Genomic DNA, 27,500 nt, shown 5'->3' on the forward strand with positions numbered 1-27,500 from the left:
GTACTAGAGGTATCCATAGAGGAGAGGTGTGGTAGTACTAGGTGTGGTAGGTATCCATAGAGGAGAGGTGTGGTAGGGGTACTAGAGGTATCCATAGAGGAGAGGTGTGGTAGTACTAGAGGTATCCATAGAGGAGAGGTGTGGTAGTACTAGAGGTATCCATAGAGGAGAGGTGTGGTAGTACTAGAGGTATCCATAGAGGAGAGGTGTGGTAGTACTAGAGGTATCCATAGAGGAGAGGTGTGGTAGTACTAGAGGTATCCATAGAGGAGAGGTGTGGTAGTACTAGAGGTATCCATAGAGGAGAGGTGTGGTAGTACTAGAGGTATCCATAGAGGAGAGGTGTGGTAGTACTAGAGGTATCCATAGAGGAGAGGTGTGGTAGTACTAGAGGTATCCATAGAGGAGAGGTGTGGTAGTACTAGAGGTATCCATAGAGGAGAGGTGTGGTAGTACTAGAGGTATCCATAGAGGAGAGGTGTGGTAGTACTAGAGGTATCCATAGAGGAGAGGTGTGGTAGTACTAGAGGTATCCATAGAGGAGAGGTGTGGTAGTACTAGAGGTATCCATAGAGGAGAGGAGAGGTGTGGTAGTACTAGAGGTATCCATAGAGGAGAGGTGTGGTAGTACTAGAGGTATCCATAGAGGAGAGGTGTGGTAGTACTAGAGGTATCCATAGAGAGGTGTGGTAGTACTAGAGGTATCCATAGAGGGGGAGAGGAGAGGTGTGGTAGTACTAGAGGTATCCATAGAGGAGAGGAGGGTGTAGTACTAGAGGTATCCATAGGAGAGGAGGTGTGGTAGTACTAGATAATATCCATAATAATATAGATTTAGAGGTGTGGTAGTACTACAGTCATGTGTGCATACAGAGGTATCCATAGAGGAGAGGAGAGGTGTGGTAGTACTAGAGGTATCCATACCCTGGAGAGGTGTGGTAGTACTAGAGGTATCCAACTGAGCCACAGAAGGATCCATAGAGGAGAGGTGTGGTAGTACTAGAGGTATCCATAGAGGAGAGGTGTGGTAGTACTAGAGGTATCCATAGAGGAGAGGTGTGGTAGTACTAGAGGTATCCATAGAGGAGAGGAGAGGTGTGGTAGTACTAGAGGTATCCATAGAGGAGAGGTGTGGTAGTACTAGGGGTATCCATAGAGGAGAGGTGTGGTAGTACTAGAGGTATCCATAGAGGAGAGGTGTGGTAGTACTAGAGGTATCCATAGAGGAGAGGTGTGGTAGTACTAGAGGTATCCATAGAGGAGAGGTGTGGTAGTACTAGAGGTATCCATAGAGGAGAGGTGTGGTAGTACTAGAGGTATCCATGGAGGAGAGGTGTGGTAGTACTAGAGGTATCCATGGAGGAGAGGTGTGGTAGTACTAGAGGTATCCATAGAGGAGAGGTGTGGTAGTACTAGAGGTATCCATAGAGGAGAGGTGTGGTAGTACTAGAGGTATCCATAGAGGAGAGGTGTGGTAGTACTAGAGGTATCCATAGAGGAGAGGTGTGGTAGTACTAGAGGTATCCATAGAGGAGAGGTGTGGTAGTACTAGAGGTATCCATAGAGGAGAGGTGTGGTAGTACTAGAGGTATCCATAGAGGAGAGGTGTGGTAGTACTAGAGGTATCCATGGAGGTTTAGTGTTTTGACCGTTTTACTTCCAATGGTTTTAATAATCAGGTCAGAGTAGGATGAGAACAGGAGTGGAGTGACACACACACACACACACACACACACACACACACACACACACACACACACACACACACACACACACACACACACACACACACACACACAAACTCAGTGAGGTGACAGTAGCAGGCTGGCTGAGGGCAGGTGGTTGGGGACAGGTACAGACATCCCCGCTCTGTCTCAGGACAGACAGGTAGACAGATCATCAAGTCACAAGCTCTGAGCTACAGACACAGAACCAGCTGTGGGACTGACTAGAACAGGGGATGTATGCAAATTAAATTATCTAACATGTATTGAATGTTGCTTCGACACACACAGTGACTACAAGCCATAGGAGATCATTAGGCTTCAGTCTGTCTTGTGTCTATGGGGAGATGTACTGGGGGTATCTGGGAGAGACACATTTAGGAGAGATCTGAGGTTCACGAAGACGCACGCACACACACACACACACACACACACACACACACACACACACACACACACACACACACACACACACACACACACACACACACACACACACACACACACACACACACACACACACACACACACACACACACACACACACACACACACACACACACACACACACAGCTCTGGACGTAAGAGACCTCACACGACCCAAACTGAAACGACAGTAGTCATTTTAAAAAAGGTTTACTGATTTATGTAACAAAAACACATCTTTATCCTTTTCTTCAGCTACAATAAATGTCTACTTCTTCATAGTCTTGAGGACAGTATCAAAACGCTTCATTAAGGACAGATATACACTATAGAAGGAATCTGTAGCGTGGATATTGAATGGGTCTCCGGTCAACAGGGAGCAGTTTCAGACACAGCACAGATACACTGTAACACATAACAGATACACTGTAACACATAACAGATACACTGTAACACATAACAGATACACTGTAACACATAACAGATACACTGTAACAGATACACTGTAACACATAACAGATACACTGTAACACATAACAGATACACTGTAACACATAACAGATACACTGTAACACATAACAGATACACTGTAACACATAACAGATACACTGTAACACATAACAGATACACTGTAACACATAACAGATACACTGTAACACATAACAGATACACTGTAACACATAACAGTGATTCTGTGGTCTATCTTCTTGACGGAGCCTTGGACGGTACAGAACGAGTCTTCTTGGGCACCTTCTTACTGCCCTTAGCCTTTTTAGGGGGGTCTGACAAGGGGAGGGAGGGAGCGAGGGAGGGGGTAGGGTTGGGTTTGCCCGTTGCCTCCCTCAGCAGAACGTTGGTGCGTTCGGTAGGAGGGGCTTCAGGGTCAACGACGAGTTGACAGAGGTCGTCTGGGTGAGGGGTCATCGACGATTGAGAATCGCACACCTGAAGAAGAAGGGGTCAACGGGTTAAGGAACACCGAAACACAAACACTTTCCTTTCATCCATGTTCCACAAACTGCCAAAACAAAATGATGTCCTAGTCGGTCTGAAGGTCCTAAGCTCAGAATTACGAGACGATGTTGGCCTTTTGAGGGTCAGACACAGCCACTAACAGACGAGCCCAAAATATTTACAGGAGAAGCCTGAAGGAGAGAGGGAATGATATAGAGAGACTGATCCGAGTTATTTTCAGCCTTTGAAATGAGCTCTTAGTAAAAAAATAAAATGTAAAAAAAAAAGTCAATTGAATCGGAGGTCGCGCTTTAAAGCAGCCTGTCATTGGAATGACGACCGTCCATATTCAGCTGTTTCCTGACCAGCTCCTTTACAACATCTACAAAAACACTTGTTTGTTATGGGGATTATAACGACCAGATTAAAGGAAATGTGAAACTCGGGGTTGGAAGTAGTAAAAGTCTTCCTATTGAAACTGTCACTGTGGTTTTTAGTCAAACGGACACATTTCACAGTTCGGAAGTTAAGTCTGGAAAAAGTAGAGTCATTAAACTAAGGAGATTCATCGACAGCAGCAAACAAACAAAATGCACACAGACATCTGGGATCCAGCCTGATTTCCACTCTGTCGGACACTGCAGTCCCTGTGTTGTAGGACAGCAGTGTTACTATATAGAGTCTCTAGTTGTAGGACAGCAGTGTTACTATATAGAGTCTCTAGTTGTAGGACAGTGTTACTATATAGAGTCTCTAGTTGTAGGACAGTGTTACTATATAGAGTCTCTAGTTGTAGGACAGTGTTACTATATAGAGTCTCTAGTTGTAGGACAGCAGTGTTACTATATAGAGTCTCTAGTTGTAGGAGTGTTACAGTGTTTACAGTGTTACTATATAGAGTCTCTAGTTGTAGGGCAGTGTTACTATATAGAGTCTCTAGTTGTAGGACAGCAGTGTTACTATATAGAGTCTCTAGTTGTAGGACACAGTGTTACTATATAGAGTCTCTAGTTGTAGGACAGCAGTGTTACTATATAGAGTCTCTAGTTGTAGGACAGCAGTGTTACTATATAGAGTCTCTAGTTGTAGGACAGTCTCAGTGTTACTATATAGAGTCTCTAGTTGTAGGACAGCAGTGTTACTATATAGAGTCTCTAGTTGTAGGACAGTGTTACTATATAGAGTCTCTACAGGACAGCAGTGTTACTATATAGAGTCTCTAGTTGTAGGAGTCTCTAGTTGTAGGACAGTGTTACTATATAGAGTCTCTAGTTGTAGGACAGCAGTGTTACTATATAGAGTCTCTAGTTGTAGGACAGTGTTACTATATAGAGTCTCTAGTTGTAGGACAGCAGTGTTACTATATAGAGTCTCTAGTTGTAGGACAGTGTTACTATATAGAGTCTCTAGTTGTAGGACAGCAGTGTTACTATATAGAGTCTCTAGTTGTAGGACAGCAGTGTTACTATATAGAGTCTCTAGTTGTAGGACAGTGTTACTATATAGAGTCTCTAGTTGTAGGACAGCAGTGTTACTATATAGAGTCTCTAGTTGTAGGACAGCAGTGTTACTATATAGAGTCTCTAGTTGTAGGACAGCAGTGTTACTATATAGAGTCTCTAGTTGTAGGACAGCAGTGTTACTATATAGAGTCTCTAGTTGTAGGACAGTGTTACTATATAGAGTCTCTAGTTGTAGGACAGTGTTACTATATAGAGTCTCTAGTTGTAGGACAGCAGTGTTACTATATAGAGTCTCTAGTTGTAGGACAGTGTTACTATATAGAGTCTCTAGTTGTAGGACAGCAGTGTTACTATATAGAGTCTCTAGAGTCTCTAGTCTCTAGTTGTAGGACAGCAGTGTTACTATATAGAGTCTCTAGTTGTAGGACAGCAGTGTTACTATATAGAGTCTCTAGTTGTAGGACAGCAGTGTTACTATATAGAGTCTCTAGTTGTAGGACACAGTGTTACTATATAGAGTCTCTAGTTGTAGGACAGTGCTATATAGAGTCTCTGTTACTATATAGAGTCTCTAGTTGTAGGACAGCAGTGTTACTATATAGAGTCTCTAGTTGTAGGACAGCAGTGTTACTATATAGAGTCTCTAGTTGTAGGACAGTGGACAGCAGTGTTACTATATAGAGTCTCTAGTTGTAGGACAGCAGTGTTACTATATAGAGTCTCTAGTTGTAGGACAGCAGTGTTACTATATAGAGTCTCTAGTTGTAGGACAGCAGTGTTACTATATAGAGTCTCTAGTTGTAGGACAGTGTTACTATATAGAGTCTCTAGTTGTAGGACAGTGTTACTATATAGAGTCTCTAGTTGTAGGACAGCAGTGTTACTATATAGAGTCTCTAGTTGTAGGACAGCAGTGTTACTATATAGAGTCTCTAGTTGTAGGACAGTGTTACTATATAGAGTCTCTAGTTGTAGGACAGCAGTGTTACTATATAGAGTCTCTAGTTGTAGGACAGCAGTGTTACTATATAGAGTCTCTAGTTGTAGGACAGCAGTGTTACTATATAGAGTCTCTAGTTGTAGGACAGCAGTGTTACTATATAGAGTCTCTAGTTGTAGGACAGCAGTGTTACTATATAGAGTCTCTAGTTGTAGGACAGCAGTGTTACTATATAGAGTCTCTAGTTGTAGGACAGCAGTGTTACTATATAGAGTCTCTAGTTGTAGGACAGTGTTACTATATAGAGTCTCTAGTTGTAGGACAGTGTTACTATATAGAGTCTCTAGTTGTAGGACAGCAGTGTTACTATATAGAGTCTCTAGTTGTAGGACAGTGTTACTATATAGAGTCTCTAGTTGTAGGACAGTGTTACTATATAGAGTCTCTAGTTGTAGGACAGCAGTGTTACTATATAGAGTCTCTAGTTGTAGGACAGCAGTGTTACTATATAGAGTCTCTAGTTGTAGGACAGCAGTGTTACTATATAGAGTCTCTAGTTGTAGGACAGCAGTGTTACTATATAGAGTCTCTAGTTGTAGGACAGCAGTGTTACTATATAGAGTCTCTAGTTGTAGGACACAGTGTTACTATATAGAGTCTCTAGTTGTAGACAGCAGTGTTACTATATAGAGTCTCTAGTTGTAGGACAGCAGTGTTACTATATATAGAGTCTCTAGTTGTAGGACAGCAGTGTTACTATATAGAGTCTCTAGTTGTAGGACAGCAGTGTTACTATATAGAGTCTCTAGTTGTAGGACAGCAGTGTTACTATATAGAGTCTCTAGTTGTAGGACAGCAGTGTTACTATATAGAGTCTCTAGTTGTAGGACAGCAGTGTTACTATATAGAGTCTCTAGTTGTAGGACAGGACAGCAGTGTTAGTGTTATATAGAGTCTCTAGTTGTAGGACAGCAGTGTTACTATATAGAGTCTCTAGTTGTAGGACAGTGTTACTATATAGAGTCTCTAGTTGTAGGACAGTGTTACTATATAGAGTCTCTAGTTGTAGGACAGTGTTACAGTGTTACTATATAGAGTCTCTAGTTGTAGGACAGCAGTGTTACTATATAGAGTCTCTAGTTGTAGGACAGTGTTACTATATAGAGTCTCTAGTTGTAGGACAGCAGTGTTACTATATAGAGTCTCTAGTTGTAGGACAGCAGTGTTACTATATAGAGTCTCTAGTTGTTGTAGAGTCTCTAGTTGTAGGACAGCAGTGTTACTATATAGAGTCTCTAGTTGTAGGACAGTGTTACTATATAGTCTCTAGTTGTAGGACAGTGTTACTATATAGAGTCTCTAGTTGTAGGACAGCAGTGTTACTATATAGAGTCTCTAGTTGTAGGACAGCAGTGTTACTATATAGAGTCTCTAGTTGTAGGACAGCAGTGTTACTATATAGAGTCTCTAGTTGTAGGACAGCAGTGTTACTATATAGAGTCTCTAGTTGTAGGACAGTGTTACTATATAGAGTCTCTAGTTGTAGGACAGTGTTACTATATAGAGTCTCTAGTTGTAGGACAGCAGTGTTACTATATAGAGTCTCTAGTTGTAGGACAGCAGTGTTACTATATAGAGTCTCTAGTTGTAGGACAGCAGTGTTACTATATAGAGTCTCTAGTTGTAGGACAGTGTTACTATATAGAGTCTCTAGTTGTAGGACAGTGTTACTATATAGAGTCTCTAGTTGTAGGACAGCAGTGTTACTATATAGAGTCTCTAGTTGTAGGACAGCAGTGTTACTATATAGAGTCTCTAGTTGTAGGACAGTGTTACTATATAGAGTCTCTAGTTGTAGGACAGCAGTGTTACTATATAGAGTCTCTAGTTGTAGGACAGCAGTGTTACTATATAGAGTCTCTAGTTGTAGGACAGTGTTACTATATAGAGTCTCTAGTTGTAGGACAGCAGTGTTACTATATAGAGTCTCTAGTTGTAGGACAGCAGTGTTACTATATAGAGTCTCTAGTTGTAGGACAGTGTTACTATATAGAGTCTCTAGTTGTAGGACAGTGTTACTATATAGAGTCTCTAGTTGTAGGACAGTGTTACTATATAGAGTCTCTAGTTGTAGGACAGCAGTGTTACTATATAGAGTCTCTAGTTGTAGGACAGTGTTACTATATAGAGTCTCTAGTTGTTACAGTGTTACTATATAGAGTCTCTAGTTGTAGGACAGTGTTACAGTCTCAGTGTTACTATATAGAGTCTCTAGTTGTAGGACAGTGTTACTATATAGAGTCTCTAGTTGTAGGACAGCAGTGTTACTATATAGAGTCTCTAGTTTACAGTGTTACTATATAGAGTCTCTAGTTGTAGGACAGGACAGTGTTACTATATAGAGTCTCTAGTTGTAGGACAGCAGTGTTACTATATAGAGTCTCTAGTTGTAGGACACAGTGTTACTATATAGAGTCTCTAGTTGTAGGACAGCAGTGTTACTATATAGAGTCTCTAGTTGTAGGACAGCAGTGTTACTATATAGAGTCTCTAGTTGTAGGACAGCAGTGTTACTATATAGAGTCTCTAGTTGTAGGACAGCAGTGTTACTATATAGAGTCTCTAGTTGTAGGACAGCAGTGTTACTATATAGAGTCTCTAGTTGTAGGACAGGAGCAGTGTTACTATATAGAGTCTCTAGTTGTAGGACAGTGTTACTATATAGAGTCTCTAGTTGTAGGACAGCAGTGTTACTATATAGAGTCTCTAGTTGTAGGCAGTGTTACAGTGTTGATATAGAGTCTCTAGTTGTAGGACAGTGTTACTATATAGAGTCTCTAGTTGTAGGACAGCAGTGTTACTATATAGAGTCTCTAGTTGTAGGACAGCAGTGTTACTATATAGAGTCTCTAGTTGTAGGACAGCAGTGTTACTATATAGAGTCTCTAGTTGTAGGACAGCAGTGTTACTATATAGAGTCTCTAGTTGTAGGACAGCAGTGTTACTATATAGAGTCTCTAGTTGTAGGACAGCAGTGTTACTATATAGAGTCTCTAGTTGTAGGACAGTGTTACAGTGTTACTATATAGAGTCTCTAGTTGTAGGACAGTGTTACTATATAGAGTCTCAGCAGTGTTACTATATAGAGTCTCTAGTTGTAGGACAGCAGTGTTACTATATAGAGTCTCTAGTTGTAGGACAGTGTTACTATATAGAGTCTCTAGTTGTAGGACAGTGTTACTATATAGAGTCTCTAGTTGTAGACAGTGTTACTATATAGAGTCTCTAGTTGTAGGACAGCAGTGTTACTATATAGAGTCTCTAGTTGTAGGACAGCAGTGTTACTATATAGAGTCTCTAGTTGTAGGAGAGTCTCTAGTTGTAGGACAGCAGTGTTACTATATAGAGTCTCTAGTTGTAGGACAGCAGTGTTACTATATAGAGTCTCTAGTTGTAGGACAGCAGTGTTACTATATAGAGTCTCTAGTTGTAGGACAGCAGTGTTACTATATAGAGTCTCTAGTTGTAGGACAGCAGTGTTACTATATAGAGTCTCTAGTTGTAGGACACAGTGTTACTATATAGAGTCTCTAGTTGTAGGACAGCAGTGTTACTATATAGAGTCTCTAGTTGTAGGACAGCAGTGTTACTATATAGAGTCTCTAGTTGTAGGACACACAGTCTCTGTTACAGTGTTATATAGAGTCTCTAGTTGTAGGACAGTGTTACTATATAGAGTCTCTAGTTGTAGGACACAGTGTTACTATATAGAGTCTCTAGTTGTAGGACAGCAGTGTTACTATATAGAGTCTCTAGTTGTAGGACAGCAGTGTTACTATATAGAGTCTCTAGTAGGACAGTTACTATATAGAGTCTCTAGTTGTAGGACAGCAGTGTTACTATATAGAGTCTCTAGTTGTAGGACAGCAGTGTTACTATATAGAGTCTCTAGTTGTAGGACAGCAGTGTTACTATATAGAGTCTCTAGTTGTAGGACAGCAGTGTTACTATATAGAGTCTCTAGTTGTAGGACAGCAGTGTTACTATATAGAGTCTCTAGTTGTAGGAGCAGTGTTACTATATAGAGTCTCTAGTTGTAGGACAGCAGTGTTACTATATAGAGTCTCTAGTTGTAGGACAGTGTTACTATATAGAGTCTCTAGTTGTAGGACAGCAGTGTTACTATATAGAGTCTCTAGTTGTAGGACAGTGTTACTATATAGAGTCTCTAGTTGTAGGACACAGTGTTACTATATAGAGTCTCTAGTTGTAGGACAGCAGTGTTACTATATAGAGTCTCTAGTTGTAGTGACAGTCTCAGTTGTAGGACAGTGTTACTATATAGAGTCTCTAGTTGTAGGACACAGTGTTAGGACACAGTGTTATATAGAGTCTCTAGTTGTAGTTGTCTCTAGGACAGCAGTGTTACTATATAGAGTCTCTAGTTGTAGGACAGCAGTGTTACTATATAGAGTCTCTAGTTGTAGGACAGTGTTACTATATATATAGGACAGCAGTGAGTCTCTAGTTGTAGGACAGTGTTACTATATAGAGTCTCTAGTTGTAGGACAGTGTTACTATATAGAGTAGTTGTAGGACAGTGTTCTATATAGAGTCTTAGTTGTAGGACAGCAGTGTTACTATATAGAGTCTCTAGTTGTAGGACAGTGTTACTATATAGAGTAGGACAGCAGTGTTCTAGTCTGTTAGGACTATATAGAGTCTCTAGTTGTAGACAGTGTTACTATATAGAGTCTCTAGTTGTAGGACAGTGTTACTATATAGAGTCTCTAGTTGTAGGACAGGACATATAGAGTCTGTTAGGACAGTGTTACTATATAGAGTCTCTAGTTGTAGGACAGTGTTACTATATAGAGTCTCTAGTTGTAGGACAGCAGTGTTACTATATAGAGTCTCTAGTTGTAGGACAGTGTTACTATATAGAGTCTCTAGTTGTAGGACAGCAGTGTTACTATATAGAGTCTCTAGTTGTAGGACAGCAGTGTTACTATATAGAGTCTCTAGTTGTAGGACAGTGTTACTATATAGAGTCTCTAGTTGTAGGACAGTGTTACTATATAGAGTCTCTAGTTGTAGGACAGCAGTGTTACTATATAGAGTCTCTAGTTGTAGGACAGCAGTGTTACTATATAGAGTCTCTAGTTGTAGGACAGCAGTGTTACTATATAGAGTCTCTAGTTGTAGGACAGCAGTGTTAGGACAGTGTTACTATATAGAGTCTCTAGTTGTAGGACAGCAGTGTTACTATATAGAGTCTCTAGTTGTAGGACACAGTGTTACTATATAGAGTCTCTAGTTGTAGGTTACTATATAGAGTCTCAGTGTTACTATATAGAGTCTCTAGTTGTAGGACACAGTGTTACTATATAGAGTCTCTAGTTGTAGGTTACTATATAGAGCAGTGTTACTATATAGAGTCTCTAGTTGTAGGACAGTGTTACTATATAGAGTCTCTAGTTGTAGGACAGTGTTACTATATAGAGTCTCTAGTTGTAGGACAGCAGTGTTACTATATAGAGTCTCTAGTTGTAGGACAGGTTACAGTTGTAGGACAGCAGTGTTACTATATAGAGTCTCTAGTTGTAGACAGCAGTGTTACTATATAGAGTCTCTAGTTGTAGGACAGCAGTGTTACTATATAGAGTCTCTAGTTGTAGGACAGCAGTGTTACTATATAGAGTCTCTAGTTGTAGGACAGTGTTACTATATAGAGTCTCTAGTTGTAGGACAGCAGTGTTACTATATAGTCTCTAGTTGTCAGTGTTCTAGTCTCTTGTAGGACAGCAGTGTTACTATATAGAGTCTCTAGTTGTAGGACAGCAGTGTTACTATATAGAGTCTCTAGTTGTACAGTGTTACTATATAGAGTCTCTAGTTGTAGGATAGAGTCTCTAGTTGTAGGACAGCAGTGTTACTATATAGAGTCTCTAGTTGTAGGACAGCAGTGTTACTATATAGTCTCTAGTTGTCTACTAGTTGTAGTTGACAGCAGTGTTACTATATAGAGTCTCTAGTTGTAGGACAGTGTTACTATATAGAGTCTCTAGTTGTAGGACAGCAGTGTTACTATATAGAGTCTCTAGTTGTAGGACAGCAGTGTTACTATATAGAGTCTCTAGTTGTAGGACAGTGTTACTATATAGAGTCTCTAGTTGTAGGACAGTGTTACTATATAGAGTCTCTAGTTGTAGGACAGTGTTACTATATAGAGTCTCTAGTTGTAGGACAGCAGTGTTACTATATAGAGTCTCTAGTTGTAGGACAGTGTTACTATATAGAGTCTCTAGTTGTAGGACAGCAGTGTTACTATATAGAGTCTCTAGTTGTAGGACAGCAGTGTTACTATATAGAGTCTCTAGTTGTAGGACAGCAGTGTTACTATATAGAGTCTCTAGTTGTAGGACAGCAGTGTTACTATATAGAGTCTCTAGTTGTAGGACAGTGTTACTATATAGAGTCTCTAGTTGCAGGTTACTATATAGAGTCTCTAGTTGTAGGACAGTGTTACTATATAGAGTCTCTAGTTGTAGGACAGCAGTGTTACTATATAGAGTCTCTAGTTGTAGGACACAGTGTTACTATATAGAGTCTCTAGTTGTAGGACAGCAGTGTTACTATATAGAGTCTCTAGTTGTAGGACAGTGTTACTATATAGAGTCTCTAGTTGTAGGACAGTGTTACTATATAGAGTCTCTAGTTGTAGGACACAGTGTTACTATATAGAGTCTCTAGAGTCTCTAGTTGTAGGAGGTTACTATATAGAGTCTCTAGTTGTAGGACAGTGTTACTATATAGAGTCTCTAGTTACTATATAGAGTCTCTAGGACAGTGTTACTATATAGAGTCTCTAGTTGTAGGACAGTGTTACTATATAGAGTCTCTAGTTGTAGGACAGCAGTGTTACTATATAGAGTCTCTAGTTGTAGGACAGTGTTACTATATAGAGTCTCTAGTTGTAGGACAGTGTTACTATATAGAGTCTCTAGTTGTAGGACAGTGTTACTATATAGAGTCTCTAGTTGTAGGACAGTGTTACTATATAGAGTCTCTAGTTGTAGGACAGTGTTACTATATAGAGTCTCTAGTTGTAGGACAGTGTTACTATATAGAGTCTCTAGTTGTAGGACAGCAGTGTTACTATATAGAGTCTCTAGTTGTAGGACAGTGTTACTATATAGAGTCTCTAGTTGTAGGACAGCAGTGTTACTATATAGAGTCTCTAGTTGTAGGACAGTGTTACTATATAGAGTCTCTAGTTGTAGGACAGCAGTGTTACTATATAGAGTCTCTAGTTGTAGGACAGTGTTACTATATAGAGTCTCTAGTTGTAGGACAGTGTTACTATATAGAGTCTCTAGTTGTAGGACAGCAGTGTTACTATATAGAGTCTCTAGTTGTAGGACAGTGTTACTATATAGAGTCTCTAGTTGTAGGACAGCAGTGTTACTATATAGAGAGTTGTAGGACAGCAGTGTTACTAGAGTCTCTAGTTGTAGGACAGTGTTACTATATAGAGTCTCTAGTTGTAGGACAGTGTTACTATATAGAGTCTCTAGTTGTACAGTGTTACTATAGAGTCTCTAGTTGTAGGATAGAGTCTCAGACAGTGTTACTATATAGAGTCTCTAGTTGTAGGACACAGTGTTACTATATAGAGTCTCTAGTTGTAGGACAGTGTTACTATATAGAGTCTCTAGTTGTAGGACAGTGTTACTATATAGAGTCTCTAGTTGTAGGACAGCAGTGTTACTATATAGAGTCTCTAGTTGTAGGACACAGTGTTACTATATAGAGTCTCTAGTTGTAGGACAGTGTTACTATATAGAGTCTCTGTTACTATATAGAGTCTCTAGTTGTAGGACAGTGTTACTATATAGAGTCTCTAGTTGTAGGACAGTGTTACAGTGTTACTATATAGAGTCTCTAGTTGTAGGACAGTGTTACTATATAGAGTCTCTAGTTGTAGGACAGTGTTACTATATAGAGTCTCTAGTTGTAGGACAGTTACTACTATATAGTCTCTAGTTGTAGGACAGCAGTGTTACTATATAGAGTCTCTAGTTGTAGGACAGTGTTACTATATAGAGTCTCAGTGTTACTATATAGAGTCTCTAGTTGTAGGACAGCAGTGTTACTATATAGAGTCTCTAGTTGTAGGACAGTGTTACTATATAGAGTCTCTAGTTGTAGGACAGTGTTACTATATAGAGTCTCTAGTTGTAGGAGTCTCTAGTTGTAGGACAGTGTTACTATATAGAGTCTCTAGTTGTAGGACAGTGTTACTATATAGAGTCTCTAGTTGTAGGACAGTGTTACTATATAGAGTCTCTAGTTGTAGGACACAGTGTTACTATATAGAGTCTCTAGTTGTAGGACAGTGTTACTATATAGAGTCTCTAGTTGTAGGACACAGGACAGACAGTGTTACTATATAGAGTCTCTAGTTGTAGGACAGTGTTACTATATAGAGTCTCTAGTTGTAGGACAGTGTTACTATATAGAGTCTCTAGTTGTAGGACAGTGTTACTATATAGAGTCTCTAGTTGTAGGACAGCAGTGTTACTATATAGAGTCTCTAGTTGTAGGACAGTGTTACTATATAGAGTCTCTAGTTGTAGGACAGCAGTGTTACTATATAGAGTCTCTAGTTGTAGGACAGTGTTACTATATAGAGTCTCTAGTTGTAGGACAGTGTTACTATATAGAGTCTCTAGTTGTAGGACAGTGTTACTATATAGAGTCTCTAGTTGTAGGACAGCAGTGTTACTATATAGAGTCTCTAGTTGTAGGACAGCAGTGTTACTATATAGAGTCTCTAGTTGTAGGACAGTGTTACTATATAGAGTCTCTAGTTGTAGGACAGCAGTGTTACTATATAGAGTCTCTAGTTGTAGGACAGTGTTACTATATAGTCTCTAGTTGTAGGACAGTGTTACTATATAGAGTCTCTAGTTGTAGGACAGTGTTACTATATAGAGTCTCTAGTTGTAGGACAGCAGTGTTACTATATAGAGTCTCTAGTTGTAGGACAGCAGTGTTACTATATAGAGTCTCTAGTTGTAGGACAGTGTTACTATAGAGTCTCTAGTTGTAGAGTCTCTAGTTGTAGGACAGTGTTACTATATAGAGTCTCTAGTTGTAGGACAGTGTTACTATATAGTCTCTAGTTGTAGGACAGCAGTGTTACTATATAGAGTCTCTAGTTGTAGGACAGTGTTACTATATAGAGTCTCTAGTTGTAGGACAGTGTTACTATATAGAGTCTCTAGTTGTAGGACAGCAGTGTTACTATATAGAGTCTCTAGTTGTAGGACAGCAGTGTTACTATATAGAGTCTCTAGTTGTAGGACAGCAGTGTTACTATATAGAGTCTCTAGTTGTAGGACAGTGTTACTATATAGAGTCTCTAGTTGTAGGACAGCAGTGTTACTATATAGAGTCTCTAGTTGTAGGACAGCAGTGTTACTATATAGAGTCTCTAGTTGTAGGACAGTGTTACTATATAGAGTCTCTAGTTGTAGGACACAGTGTTACTATATAGAGTCTCTAGTTGTAGGACAGCAGTGTTACTATATAGAGTCTCTAGTTGTAGGACAGCAGTGTTACTATATAGAGTCTCTAGTTGTAGGACAGCAGTGTTACTATATAGAGTCTCTAGTTGTAGGACAGTTACTATAGTCTCTGGTTGTGCAGGACAGCAGTGTTACTATATAGAGTCTCTAGTTGTAGGACACACAGTCTCAGTGTTACTATATAGAGTCTCTAGTTGTAGGACAGCAGTGTTACTATATAGAGTCTCTAGTTGTAGGACAGCAGTGTTACTATATAGAGTCTCTAGTTGTAGGACAGCAGTGTTACTATATAGAGTCTCTAGTTGTAGGACAGCAGTGTTAGTCTCTAGGACAGTGTTATAGAGTCTCTAGTTGTAGGACAGCAGTGTTACTATATAGAGTCTCTAGTTGTAGGAGTCTCTAGTTGTAGGCAGTGTTACTATATAGAGTCTCTAGTTGTAGCAGTGTTATATAGAGTCTCAGTTGTAGGACAGCAGTGTTACTATATAGAGTCTCTAGTTGTAGGACAGTGTTACTATATAGAGTGTAGAGTCTCTAGTTGTAGGACAGTGTTACTATATAGAGTCTCTAGTTGTAGGACAGTGTTACTATATAGAGTCTCTAGTTGTAGGAGTGTTACTATATAGAGTCTCTAGTTGTAGGACAGTGTTACTATATAGAGTCTCTAGTTGTAGGACAGTGTTACTATATAGAGTCTCTAGTTGTAGGACAGTGTTACTATATAGAGTCTCTAGTTGTAGGACAGCAGTGTTACTATATAGAGTCTCTAGTTGTAGGACAGTGTTACTATATAGAGTCTCTAGTTGTAGGACAGTGTTACTATATAGAGTCTCTAGTTGTAGGACAGTGTAGGTTACTATATAGAGTCTCTACAGGACAGTGTTACTATATAGAGTCTCTAGTTGTGTAGGAGTCTCTAGTTGTAGGACAGTGTTACTATATAGAGTCTCTAGTTGTAGGACAGTGTTACTATATAGAGTCTCTAGTTGTAGGACAGTGTTACTATATAGAGTCTCTAGTTGTAGGACAGTGTTACTATATAGAGTCTCTAGTTGTAGGACAGCAGTGTTACTATATAGAGTCTCTAGTTGTAGGACAGTGTTACTATATAGAGTCTCTAGTTGTAGGACAGTGTTACTATATAGAGTCTCTAGTTGTAGGACAGTGTTACTATATAGAGTCTCTAGTTGTAGGACAGCAGTGTTACTATAGAGTCTCTATAGGACAGAGTCTCTAGACAGTGTTTGTAGGGAGTCTCAGTGTTACTATATAGAGTCTCTAGTTGTAGGACAGCAGTGTTAGAGTCTCTAGTTGTAGGACAGCAGTGTTATATAGAGTCTCTAGTTGTAGGACAGCAGTGTTACTATATAGAGTCTCTAGTTGTAGGACACAGTGTTACTATATAGAGTCTCTAGTTGTAGGACAGTGTTACTATATAGAGTCTCTAGTTGTAGGACAGTGTTACTATATAGAGTCTCTAGTTGTAGGACACAGTGTTACTATATAGAGTCTCTAGTTGTATATAGAGTCTCTAGTTGTAGGACAGTCTCAGTGTTACTATATAGAGTCTCTAGTTGTAGGACAGTGTTAGACTATATAGAGTCTCTAGTTGTAGGACAGTGTTACTATATAGAGTCTCTAGTTGTAGGACAGTGTTACTATATAGAGTCTCTAGTTGTAGGACAGTGTTACTATATAGAGTCTCTAGTTGTAGGACAGTGTTACTATATAGAGTCTCTAGTTGTAGGACAGGTGTTACTATATAGAGTCTCTAGTTTAGGACTAGTGTTATAGAGTCTCTAGTTGTAGGACACAGTGTTACTATATAGAGTCTCTAGTTGTAGGACAGTTACAGTCTCTGTTTACTATATAGAGTCTCTAGTTGTAGGACAGTGTTACTATATAGAGTCTCTAGTTGTCAGTGTTACTATATAGAGTCTCTAGTTGTAGGACAGTGTTACTATATAGAGTCTCTAGTTGTAGGACAGTGTTACTATATAGAGTCTCTAGTTGTAGGACAGTGTTACTATATAGAGTCTCTAGTATAGAGTCTCTAGTTGTAGGACAGCAGTGTTACTATATAGAGTCTCTAGTTGTAGGACAGTGTTACTATATAGAGTCTCTAGTTGTAGGACAGCAGTGTTACTATATAGAGTCTCTAGTTGTAGGACACAGTGTTACTATATAGAGTCTCTAGTTGTAGGACAGGACAGACAGTGTTACTATATAGAGTCTCTAGTTGTAGGACAGTGTTACAGTGTTACAGTGTTATATAGAGTCTCTAGTTGTAGGACAGTGTTACTATATAGAGTCTCTAGTTGTAGGACAGTGTTACTATATAGAGTCTCTAGTTGTAGGACAGTGTTACTATATAGAGTCTCTAGTTGTAGGACAGTGTTACTATATAGAGTCTCTAGTTGTAGGACAGTGTTACTATATAGAGTCTCTAGTTGTAGGACAGTGTTACAGTCTCTAGTTGTAGGACAGCAGTGTTACTATATAGAGTCTCTAGTTGTAGGACAGCAGTGTTACTATATAGAGTCTCTAGTTGTAGGACAGTGTTACTATATAGAGTCTCTAGTTGTAGGACAGTGTTACTATATAGAGTCTCTAGTTGTAGGACAGTGTTACTATATAGAGTCTCTAGTTGTAGGACAGTGTTACTATATAGAGTCTCTAGTTGTAGGACAGTGTTACTATATAGAGTCTCTAGTTGTAGGACAGTGTTACGATATAGAGTCTCTAGTTGTAGGACAGCAGTGTTACTATATAGAGTCTCTAGTTGTAGGACAGTGTTACTATATAGAGTCTCTAGTTGTAGGACAGTGTTACTATATAGAGTCTCTAGTTTACAGTGTTACTATATAGAGTCTCTAGTTGTAGGACAGTGTTACTATATAGAGTCTCTAGTTGTAGGACAGTGTTACTATATAGAGTCTCTAGTTGTAGGACAGTGTTACTATATAGAGTCTCTAGTTGTAGGACAGTGTTACTATATAGAGTCTCTAGTTGTAGGACAGTTACTATATAGAGTCTCTAGTTGTACAGTGTTATATAGAGTCTCTAGTTGTAGGACAGTGTTACTATATAGAGTCTCTAGTTGTAGGACAGTGTTACTATATAGAGTCTCTAGTTGTAGGGACAGTAGGACAGTCTAGAGTCTTAGGACAGTGTTACTATAGAGTCTCTAGTTGTAGGACAGTGTTACTATATAGAGTCTCTAGTTGTAGGACAGTGTTACTATATAGAGTCTCTAGTTGTAGGACAGCAGTGTTACTATATAGAGTCTCTAGTTGTAGGACAGTGTTACTATATAGAGTCTCTAGTTGTACAGTGTTACGATATAGTCTCTAGTTGTAGGACAGTGTTACTATATAGAGTCTCTAGTTGTAGGACAGCAGTGTTACTATATAGAGTCTCTAGTTGTAGGACAGCAGTGTTACTATATAGAGTCTCTAGTTGTAGGACAGCAGTGTTACTATATAGAGTCTCTAGTTGTAGGACAGTGTTACTATATAGTCTCTAGTTGTAGGACAGTGTTACTATATAGAGTCTCTAGTTGTAGGACAGTGTTACTATATAGTCTCTAGTTGTAGGACAGTGTTACTATATAGAGTCTCTAGTTGTAGGACAGTGTTACTATATAGAGTCTCTAGTTGTAGGACAGCAGTGTTACTATATAGTCTCTAGTTGTAGGACAGTGTTACTATATAGTCTCTAGTTGTAGGACAGCAGTGTTACTATATAGAGTCTCTAGTTGTAGGACAGTGTTACTATATAGAGTCTCTAGTTGTAGGACAGTGTTACTATATAGAGTCTCTAGTTGTAGGACAGTGTTACTATATAGAGTCTCTAGTTGTAGGACAGTGTTACTATATAGAGTCTCTAGTTGTAGGACAGTGTTACTATATAGAGTCTCTAGTTGTAGGACAGTGTTACTATATAGAGTCTCTAGTTGTAGGACAGTGTTACTATATAGAGTCTCTCTCGTCTCTTACAGGGATGAAACAGAGGTCCTCCCTGAGACAGGCATCGTGTAGTTCATTCCGGAGGGCGGAGACATGGCTTTGGTGGGCGGAGATTTCCCTCTCCATCGAGCCAATCCTGGAGAACGCTGCGTGGTATAACTCAGAGAACGTCCCCACCAGGCTCTGCAATGCACCATGGGAGGAAAGAGATGTTATTCAGGGTGTGAATGTGTGTGTTTGTTTAATTATGCAGGGACGGGTGTTGAACTAACATCAGGATTATGGTAATATGTTAACCTGCTCTAGTTCTGAGAGGACCGACTGCTGACAGTAGATGGTAATATGTTAACCTTTCTCTCTACAAGACTACAGGACTAGTACCTGACAGACTAAACTCAGTGTCCCTACAGGACTAGTACCTGACAGACTAAACTCAGTGTCCCTACAGGACTAGTACCTGACAGACTAAACTCAGTGTCCCTACAGGACTAGTACCTGACAGACTAAACTCAGTGCCCCTACAGGACTAGTACCTGACAGACTAAACTCAGTGTCCCTACAGGACTAGTACCTGACAGACTAAACTCAGTGTCCCTACAGGACTAGTACCTGACAGACTAAACTCAGTGTCCCTACAGGACTAGTACCTGACAGACTAAACTCAGTGTCCCTACAGGACTAGTACCTGCCAGACTAAACTCAGTGTCCCTACAGGACTAGTACCTGACAGACTAAACTCAGTGTCCCTACAGGACTAGTACCTGACAGACTAAATTCAGTGTCCCTACAGGACTAGTACCTGCCAGACTAAACTCAGTGTCCCTACAGGACTAGTACCTGACAGACTAAACTCAGTGTCCCTACAGGACTAGTACCTGACAGACTAAACTCAGTGCCCCTACAGGACTAGTACCTGACAGACTAAACTCAGTGTCCCTACAGGACTAGTACCTGACAGGCGGCCACGTCCGGCCCTCCCAGCAACCTCTCTGGTCCGGTCAGATCCAGGTGCACTCTTGGTAACTGCAGAGGGAGGTCCTTGTCAGTGGAGGTGGATCGTGATTGGACGATACGGTCTCTGACCTGCGGTGGGGACAGGAGAAAGAGGTGGTCCTAGTTTATCATCGAGAAAGAGAGAGTGTGTGTATTGGGCCATTTACACTGTGTAACATGGGAAGACATTCACATTCAACGGAAGGAAAGAGAGAGAAGCGGAGGGGGACTCGAGTGACCAATCGAAGCTCACCATAGATTACAAACCTTACTGGATTGGCCAACAATGTAGGGATCAAACCTCCTGGGAGTGGGAGGGGTCAAACCTCCGGGGAGTGGGAGGGGTCATACCTCCGGGGAGTGGGAGGGGTCAAACCTCCTGGGAGTGGGAGGGGTCAAACCTCCTGGGAGTGGGAGGGGTCAAACCTCCTGGGAGTGGGAGGGGTCAAACCTCCTGGGAGTGGGAGGGGTCAAACCTCCTGGGAGTGGGAGGGGTCATACCTCCTGGGAGTGGGAGGGGTCATACCTCCGGGGAGCGGGAGGGGTCATACCTCCGGGGAGTGGGAGGGGTCATACCTCCGGGGAGTGGGAGGGGTCAAACCTCCAGGGAGTGGGAGGGGTCAAACCTCCAGGGAGTGGGAGGGGTCATACCTCCGGGGAGTGGGAGGGGTCAAACCTCCGAGGAGTGGGAGGGGTCAAACCTCCAGGGAGTGGGAGGGGTCAAACCTCCTGGGAGTGGGAGGGGTCAAACCTCCTGGGAGTGGGAGGGTCAAACCTCCTGCGGGAGTGGGAGGCGGGAGGGGTCATACCTCAAGGGAGTGGGAGGGGTCATACCTCCAGGGAGTGGGAGGGGTCATACCTCCGGGGAGTGGGAGGGGTCATACCTCCGGGGAGCGGGAGGGGTCAAACCTCCAGGGAGCGAGAGGGGTCATACCTCCGGGGAGTGGGAGGGGCCATACCTCCGAGGAGTGGGAGGGGTCAAACCTCCAGGGAGTGGGAGGGGTCAAACCTCCTGGGAGTGGGAGGGGTCAAACCTCCTGGGAGTGGGAGGGGTCAAACCTCCTGGGAGTGGGAGGGGTCATACCTCCGGGGAGCGGGAGGGGTCATACCTCCGGGGAGTGGGAGGGGTCATACCTCCGGGGAGCGGGAGGGGTCAAACCTCCAGGGAGTGGGAGGGGTCATACCTCCGGGGAGTGGGAGGGGTCATACCTCCGGGGAGCGGGAGGGGTCAAACCTCCAGGGAGTGAGAGGGGTCATACCTCCGAGGAGTGGGAGGGGCCATACCTCCGAGGAGTGGGAGGGGTCAAACCTCCAGGGAGTAGGAGGGTAACTCACCTTCGTCCCACGTAGGAGAATATTGTACCATACTTTATAGTGAGAAACACAAAAGCTGGTTTGTCTGGCATTGTGACTGATAGTATGTGGTTACAACAACACACAAGGCTCTGAAACCCCACCCAGTGTTGCTCACCTCTCTATTTAAACCCCACCCACCCAGTGCTGCTCACCTCTCTATTTAAACCCCACCCACCCAGTGCTGCTCACCTCTCTATTTAAACCCCACCCAGTGCTGCTCACCTCTCTATTTAAACACCACCCAGTGTTGCTCACCTCTCTATTTAAACCCCACCCAGTGCTGCTCACCTCTCTATTTAAACCCCACCCAGTGCTGCTCACCTCTCTATTTAAACACCACCCAGTGTTGCTCACCTCTCTATTTAAACCCCACCCAGTGCTGCTCACCTCTCTATTTAAACCCCACCCAGTGCTGCTCACCTCTCTATTTAAACACCACCCAGTGTTGCTCACTTCTCTATTTAAACCCCACCCAGCCAGTGCTGCTCACCTCTCTATTTAAACCCCACCCAGTGCTGCTCACCTCTCTATTTAAACCCCACCCAGTGTTGCTCACCTCTCTATTTAAACCCCACCCAGTGCTGCTCACCTCTCTATTTAAACACCACCCAGTGCTGCTCACTTCTCTATTTAAACACCACCCAGTGTTGCTCACCTCTCTATTTAAACCCCACCCAGTGCTGCTCACCTCTCTATTTAAACACCACCCAGTGCTGCTCACCTCTCTATTTAAACCCCACCCAGTGCTGCTCACCTCTCTATTTAAACCCCACCCAGTGCTGCTCACCTCTCTATTTAAACACCACCCAGTGCTGCTCACCTCTCTATTTAAACCCCACCCAGTGCTGCTCACCTCTCTATTTAAACACCACCCACCCAGTGTTGCTCACCTCTCTATTTAAACCCCACCCAGTGTTGCTCACCTCTCTATTTAAACACCACCCAGTGTTGCTCACCTCTCTATTTAAACACCACCCAGTGCTGCTCACCTCTCTATTTAAACCCCACCCAGTGTTGCTCACCTCTCTATTTAAACCCCACCCAGTGTTGCTCACCTCTCTATTTAAACCCCACCCAGTGCTGCTCACCTTTCTATTTAAACACCACCCAGTGCTGCTCACCTCTCTATTTAAACCCCACCCAGTGCTGTTCACCTCTCTATTTAAACCCCACCCAGTACTGCTCACCTCTCCATTTAAACCCCACCCAGAGCTGCTCACCTCTCCATTTAAACCCCACCCACCCAGTGCTGCTCACCTCTCTATTTAAACCCCACCCAGTGTTGCTCACCTCTCTATTTAAACCCCACCCAGTGCTGCTCACCTCTCCATTTAAACCCCACCCAGTGCTGCTCACCTCTCCATTTAAACCCCACCCAGTGCTGCTCACCTCTCCATTTAAACCCCACCCACCCAGTGCTGCTCACCTCTCCATTTAAACCCCACCCAGTGCTGCTGACCTCTCCATTTAAACCCCACCCACCCAGTGCTGCTCACCTCTCTATTTAAACCCCACCCAGTACTGCTCACCTCTCCATTTAAACCCCACCCAGTGCTGCTCACCTCTCCATTTAAACCCCACCCACCCAGTGCTGCTCACCTCTCTATTTAAACCCCACCCACCCAGTGCTGCTCACCTCTCCATTTAAACCCCACCCAGTGCTGCTCACCTCTCCATTTAAACCCCACCCACCCAGTGCTGCTCACCTCTCCATTTAAACCCCACCCACCCAGTGCTGCTCACCTCTCTATTTAAACCCCACCCACCCAGTGCTGCTCACCTCTCCATTTAAACCCCACCCACCCAGTGCTGCTCACCTCTCCATTTAAACCCCACCCACCCAGTGCTGCTCACCTCTCCATTTAAACCCCACCCACCCAGTGCTGCTCACCTCTCTATTTAAACCCCACCCAGTACTGCTCACCTCTCTATTTAAACCCCACCCAGTGTTGCTCACCTCTCTATTTAAACACCACCCAGTGCTGTTCACCTTTCTATTTAAACCCCACCCAGTACTGCTCACCTCTCTATTTAAACCCCACCCAGTGCTGTTCACCTCTCTATTTAAACCCCACCCAGTACTGCTCACCTCTCCATTTAAACCCCACCCAGAGCTGCTCACCTCTCCATTTAAACCCCACCCACCCAGTGCTGCTCACCTCTCTATTTAAACCCCACCCAGTGCTGCTCACCTCTCTATTTAAACCCCACCCAGTGTTGCTGACCTCTCCATTTAAACCCCACCCAGTGCTGCTCACCTCTCCATTTAAACCCCACCCAGTGCTGCTCACCTCTCATTTAAACCCCACCCACCCAGTGCTGCTCACCTCTCCATTTAAACCCCACCCAGTGCTGCTCACCTCTCCATTTAAACCCCACCCACCCAGTGCTGCTCACCTCTCTATTTAAACCCCACCCAGTACTGCTCACCTCTCCATTTAAACCCCACCCAGTGCTGCTCACCTCTCCATTTAAACCCCACCCACCCAGTGCTGCTCACCTCTCCATTTAAACCCCACCCAGTGCTGCTCACCTCTCCATGTAAACCCCACCCACCCAGTGCTGCTCACCTCTCCATTTAAACCCCACCCAGTGCTGCTCACCTCTCCATGTAAACCCCACCCACCCAGTGCTGCTCACCTCTCCATTTAAACCCCACCCAGTGCTGCTCACCTCTCCATTTAAACCCCACCCACCCAGTGCTGCTCACCTCTCTATTTAAACCCCACCCAGTACTGCTCACCTCTCCATTTAAACCCCACCCAGTGCTGCTCACCTCTCCATTTAAACCCCACCCACCCAGTGCTGCTCACCTCTCTATTTAAACCCCACCCAGTGTTGCTCACCTCTCTGTAGCTGCTCTCTACTGCTCTCATGTAGCTGGCCAGGGAGTCCTTGCGCCTAGAGAGAGAGAGAGAGAGAGAGACAGACAGACAGAGATCAGTCAGCATTACAATGGCAAGCTAATGCCACAGTCATCATCGGCTTTTAGACCCTACAGTACATGAACATTACTGGGTCAAGACCCTACAGTACATGAACATTCAAATTCCCTTTATTGGGTCAAGACCCTACAGTACATATACATTCAAATCCCCTTTACTGGGTCAAGACCCGACAGTACATTAACATTATTGGGTCAAGACCCTACAGTACATGAACATTATTGGGTCAAGACCCTACAGTACATGAACATTATTGGGTCAAGACCCTACAGCACATGAACATTATTGGGTCAAGACCCTCTACAGTACATGAACATTACTGGGTCAAGACCCTACAGTACATGAACATTACTGGGTCAAGACCCTACAGTACATGAACATTACTGGGTCAAGACCCTACAGTACATATACATTCAAATTCCCTTTATTGGGTCAAGACCCTACAGTACATATACATTCAAATCCCCTTTACTGGGTCAAGACCCTACAGTACATGAACATTACTGGGTCAAGACCCTAAAGTACATGAACATTACTGGGTCAAGACCCTACAGTACATATACATTCAAATTCCCTTTATTGGGTCAAGACCCTACAGTACATATACATTCAAATCCCCTTTACTGGGTCAAGACCCTACAGTACATGAACATTATTGGGTCAAGACCCTACAGTACATGAACATTATTGGGTCAAGACCCTACAGCACATGAACATTATTGGGTCAAGACCCTACAGCACATGAACAGTATTGGGTCAAGACCCTACAGCACATGAACATTACTGGGTCAAGACCCTACAGTACATGAACATTATTGGGTCAAGACCCTACAGCACATGAACATTATTGGGTCAAGACCCTACAGCACATGAACATTATTGGGTCAAGACCCTACAGCACATGACCAGTACTGGGTCTACAGACATGAACATTATTGGGTCAAGACCCTACAGTACATGAACATTATTGGGTCAAGACCCTACAGTACATGAACATTATTGGGTCAAGACCCTACAGCACATGAACATTATTGGGTCAAGACCCTACAGCACATGGACATTATTGGGTCAAGACCCTACAGCACATGAACATTATTGGGTCAAGACCCTACAGGACATGAACATTATTGGGTCAAGAGCCTACAGCACATGAACATTACTGGGTCAAGACCCTACAGTACATGAACAGTATTGGGTCAAGACCCTACAGTACATATACATTCAAATCCCCTTTACTGGGTCAAGACCCTACAGTACATGATCATTATTGGGTCAAGACCCTACAGCACATGAACAGTATTGGGTCAAGACCCTACAGCACATGAACAGTATTGGGTCAAGACCCTACAGGACATGAACATTATTGGGTCAAGACCCTACAGTACACGAACATTCAACCCTCAGAAGTCACGAGACACGCAACAAGAAAAAATGCTAGTTTTGAGAGGGTGTAAAAGGACACCTCCAGATCCCGTAATTCTCAACAGAGCACAACGCCCCCTGAAGGTCACATGTCCATTACACCACAGACCGATGCTGGCAATAAGACCGCGCTTAACGAGCTGTATAAGGCCATAAAGCAAACAAGAAAAATGCTCGTCCAGAGACAGTGCTCCTCCTAGTGGCCGGTGACGAAAGCAGGAAAACATTCAATTCTTTCTATGAACTCATTTCCACCGGCTCTGTCGTTCCTCAGGATGTGGCAGGGCTTGAAAACTATCACGGATTACAAAGGGAAACCCAGCCGCGAGCTGCCCAGTGACGCGAGCCTACCAGACGAGATAAATACCTTCTATGCAACTGGATCCTGGACTTCCTGACGGGCTGCCCCCTGGTGGTGAGGGTAGGCAACAACACAACCGCCATATTGACCCTCAACGCGGGATCCCCTCAGGGGTGGGTGCTCAGTCCCCTCCTGTACTCCCTGTTCACCTACGACTGCGTGGCCGCGCACGACTCCAACACCATCATTAAGTTTGCTGATGACAACGGTGGTAGGCCTGTTAACAGAAGACGAATCCTATAGGGAGGAGGTCAGAGACCTGGCAGTGTGGTGCCAGGACAACAACCTCTCCTTCAACGTCAGTAAGACCAAGGAGCTGATCGTGGACTACAGGAAAAGGAAAGCCGAGCACGCCGCCTTCCACATCCACGGGGCTGTAGTGGAGTATGTCGAGAGCTTCGAGTTCCTCGGTATCCACATCACTAAGGAATCATCAGGATTCACACACACCCACATAAGTTGTAAAGAGGGCACGACAACCCCCTCTCCACCTCAGGAGGCTGAAAAGACTTGGCACGGGCCCTCAAATCATCAAAACGTTCTACATCTCTGGTATGGTATTATCTCTGGTATGGTATGATCTCTGGTATGGTATTATCTCTGGTATAGTATTATCTCTGGTATAGTATTATCTCTGGTATAGTATTATCTCTGGTATAGTATTATCTCTGGTATAGTATTATCTCTGGTATGGTATTATCTCTGGTATAGTATTATCTCTGGTATAGTATTATCTCTGGTATAGTATTATCTCTGGTATAGTATTATCTCTGGTATGGTATTATCTCTGGTATGGTATTATCTCTGGTATAGTATTATCTCTGGTATAGTATTATCTCTGGTATAGTATTATCTCTGGTATGGTATTATCTCTGGTATAGTATTATCTCTGGTATGGTATTATCTCTGGTATAGTATTATCTCTGGTATAGTATTATCTCTGGAATAGTATTATCTCTGGTATAGTATTATCTCTGGTATGGTATTATCTCTGGTATGGTATTATCTCTGGTATGGTATTATCTCTGGTATAGTATTATCTCTGGTATAGTATTATCTCTGGTATGGTATTATCTCTGGTATGGTATTATCTCTGGTATGCAATCTGGTTTCCACTCAGTATAGTGTGTAGGGTATAGTATTATCTCTGGTATGGTCTGGTTTCCACTCAGTATAGTGTGTAGGGTGCCGTGTGTAGGGTGCTAGTGTGTAGGGTATAGTGTTTAGGGTATAGTGTGTAGGGTGCAGTGTGTAGGGTGTAGTGTTTAGGGTATAGTGTTTAGGGTGCTAGTGTGTAGGGTATAGTGTTTAGGGAATAGTGTGTAGGGTATAGTGTGTAGGGTATAGTGTTTAGG

The 27,500-nt window shown here is 42.6% G+C and overlaps 1 protein-coding gene across 1 annotated transcript in view; it reads right to left on the bottom strand.

The window, feature by feature from the left end:
* Positions 1–2,344: 2,344 nt before the first annotated feature.
* LOC127910939 (coiled-coil domain-containing protein 171-like) overlaps positions 2,345–27,500 on the bottom strand; it is a 27,922-nt gene continuing 2,766 nt past the window's right edge. Inside the window, exons 4-7 of the mRNA XM_052476226.1 lie at positions 24,264–24,318; positions 20,020–20,151; positions 19,099–19,251; positions 2,345–3,095 (exon numbers count right to left, since the gene is read on the bottom strand). Of these exons, the coding sequence (XP_052332186.1) occupies positions 2,850–3,095; positions 19,099–19,251; positions 20,020–20,151; positions 24,264–24,318 (586 nt within the window). The 3' untranslated portion in view covers positions 2,345–2,849. The remainder of the gene's footprint in view (positions 3,096–19,098; positions 19,252–20,019; positions 20,152–24,263; positions 24,319–27,500) is intronic.

The sequence above is a fragment of the Oncorhynchus keta genome, chromosome 23, assembly GCF_023373465.1.
Source record: "Oncorhynchus keta strain PuntledgeMale-10-30-2019 chromosome 23, Oket_V2, whole genome shotgun sequence".
In the NCBI taxonomy this organism is placed as follows: domain Eukaryota; kingdom Metazoa; phylum Chordata; class Actinopteri; order Salmoniformes; family Salmonidae; genus Oncorhynchus; species Oncorhynchus keta.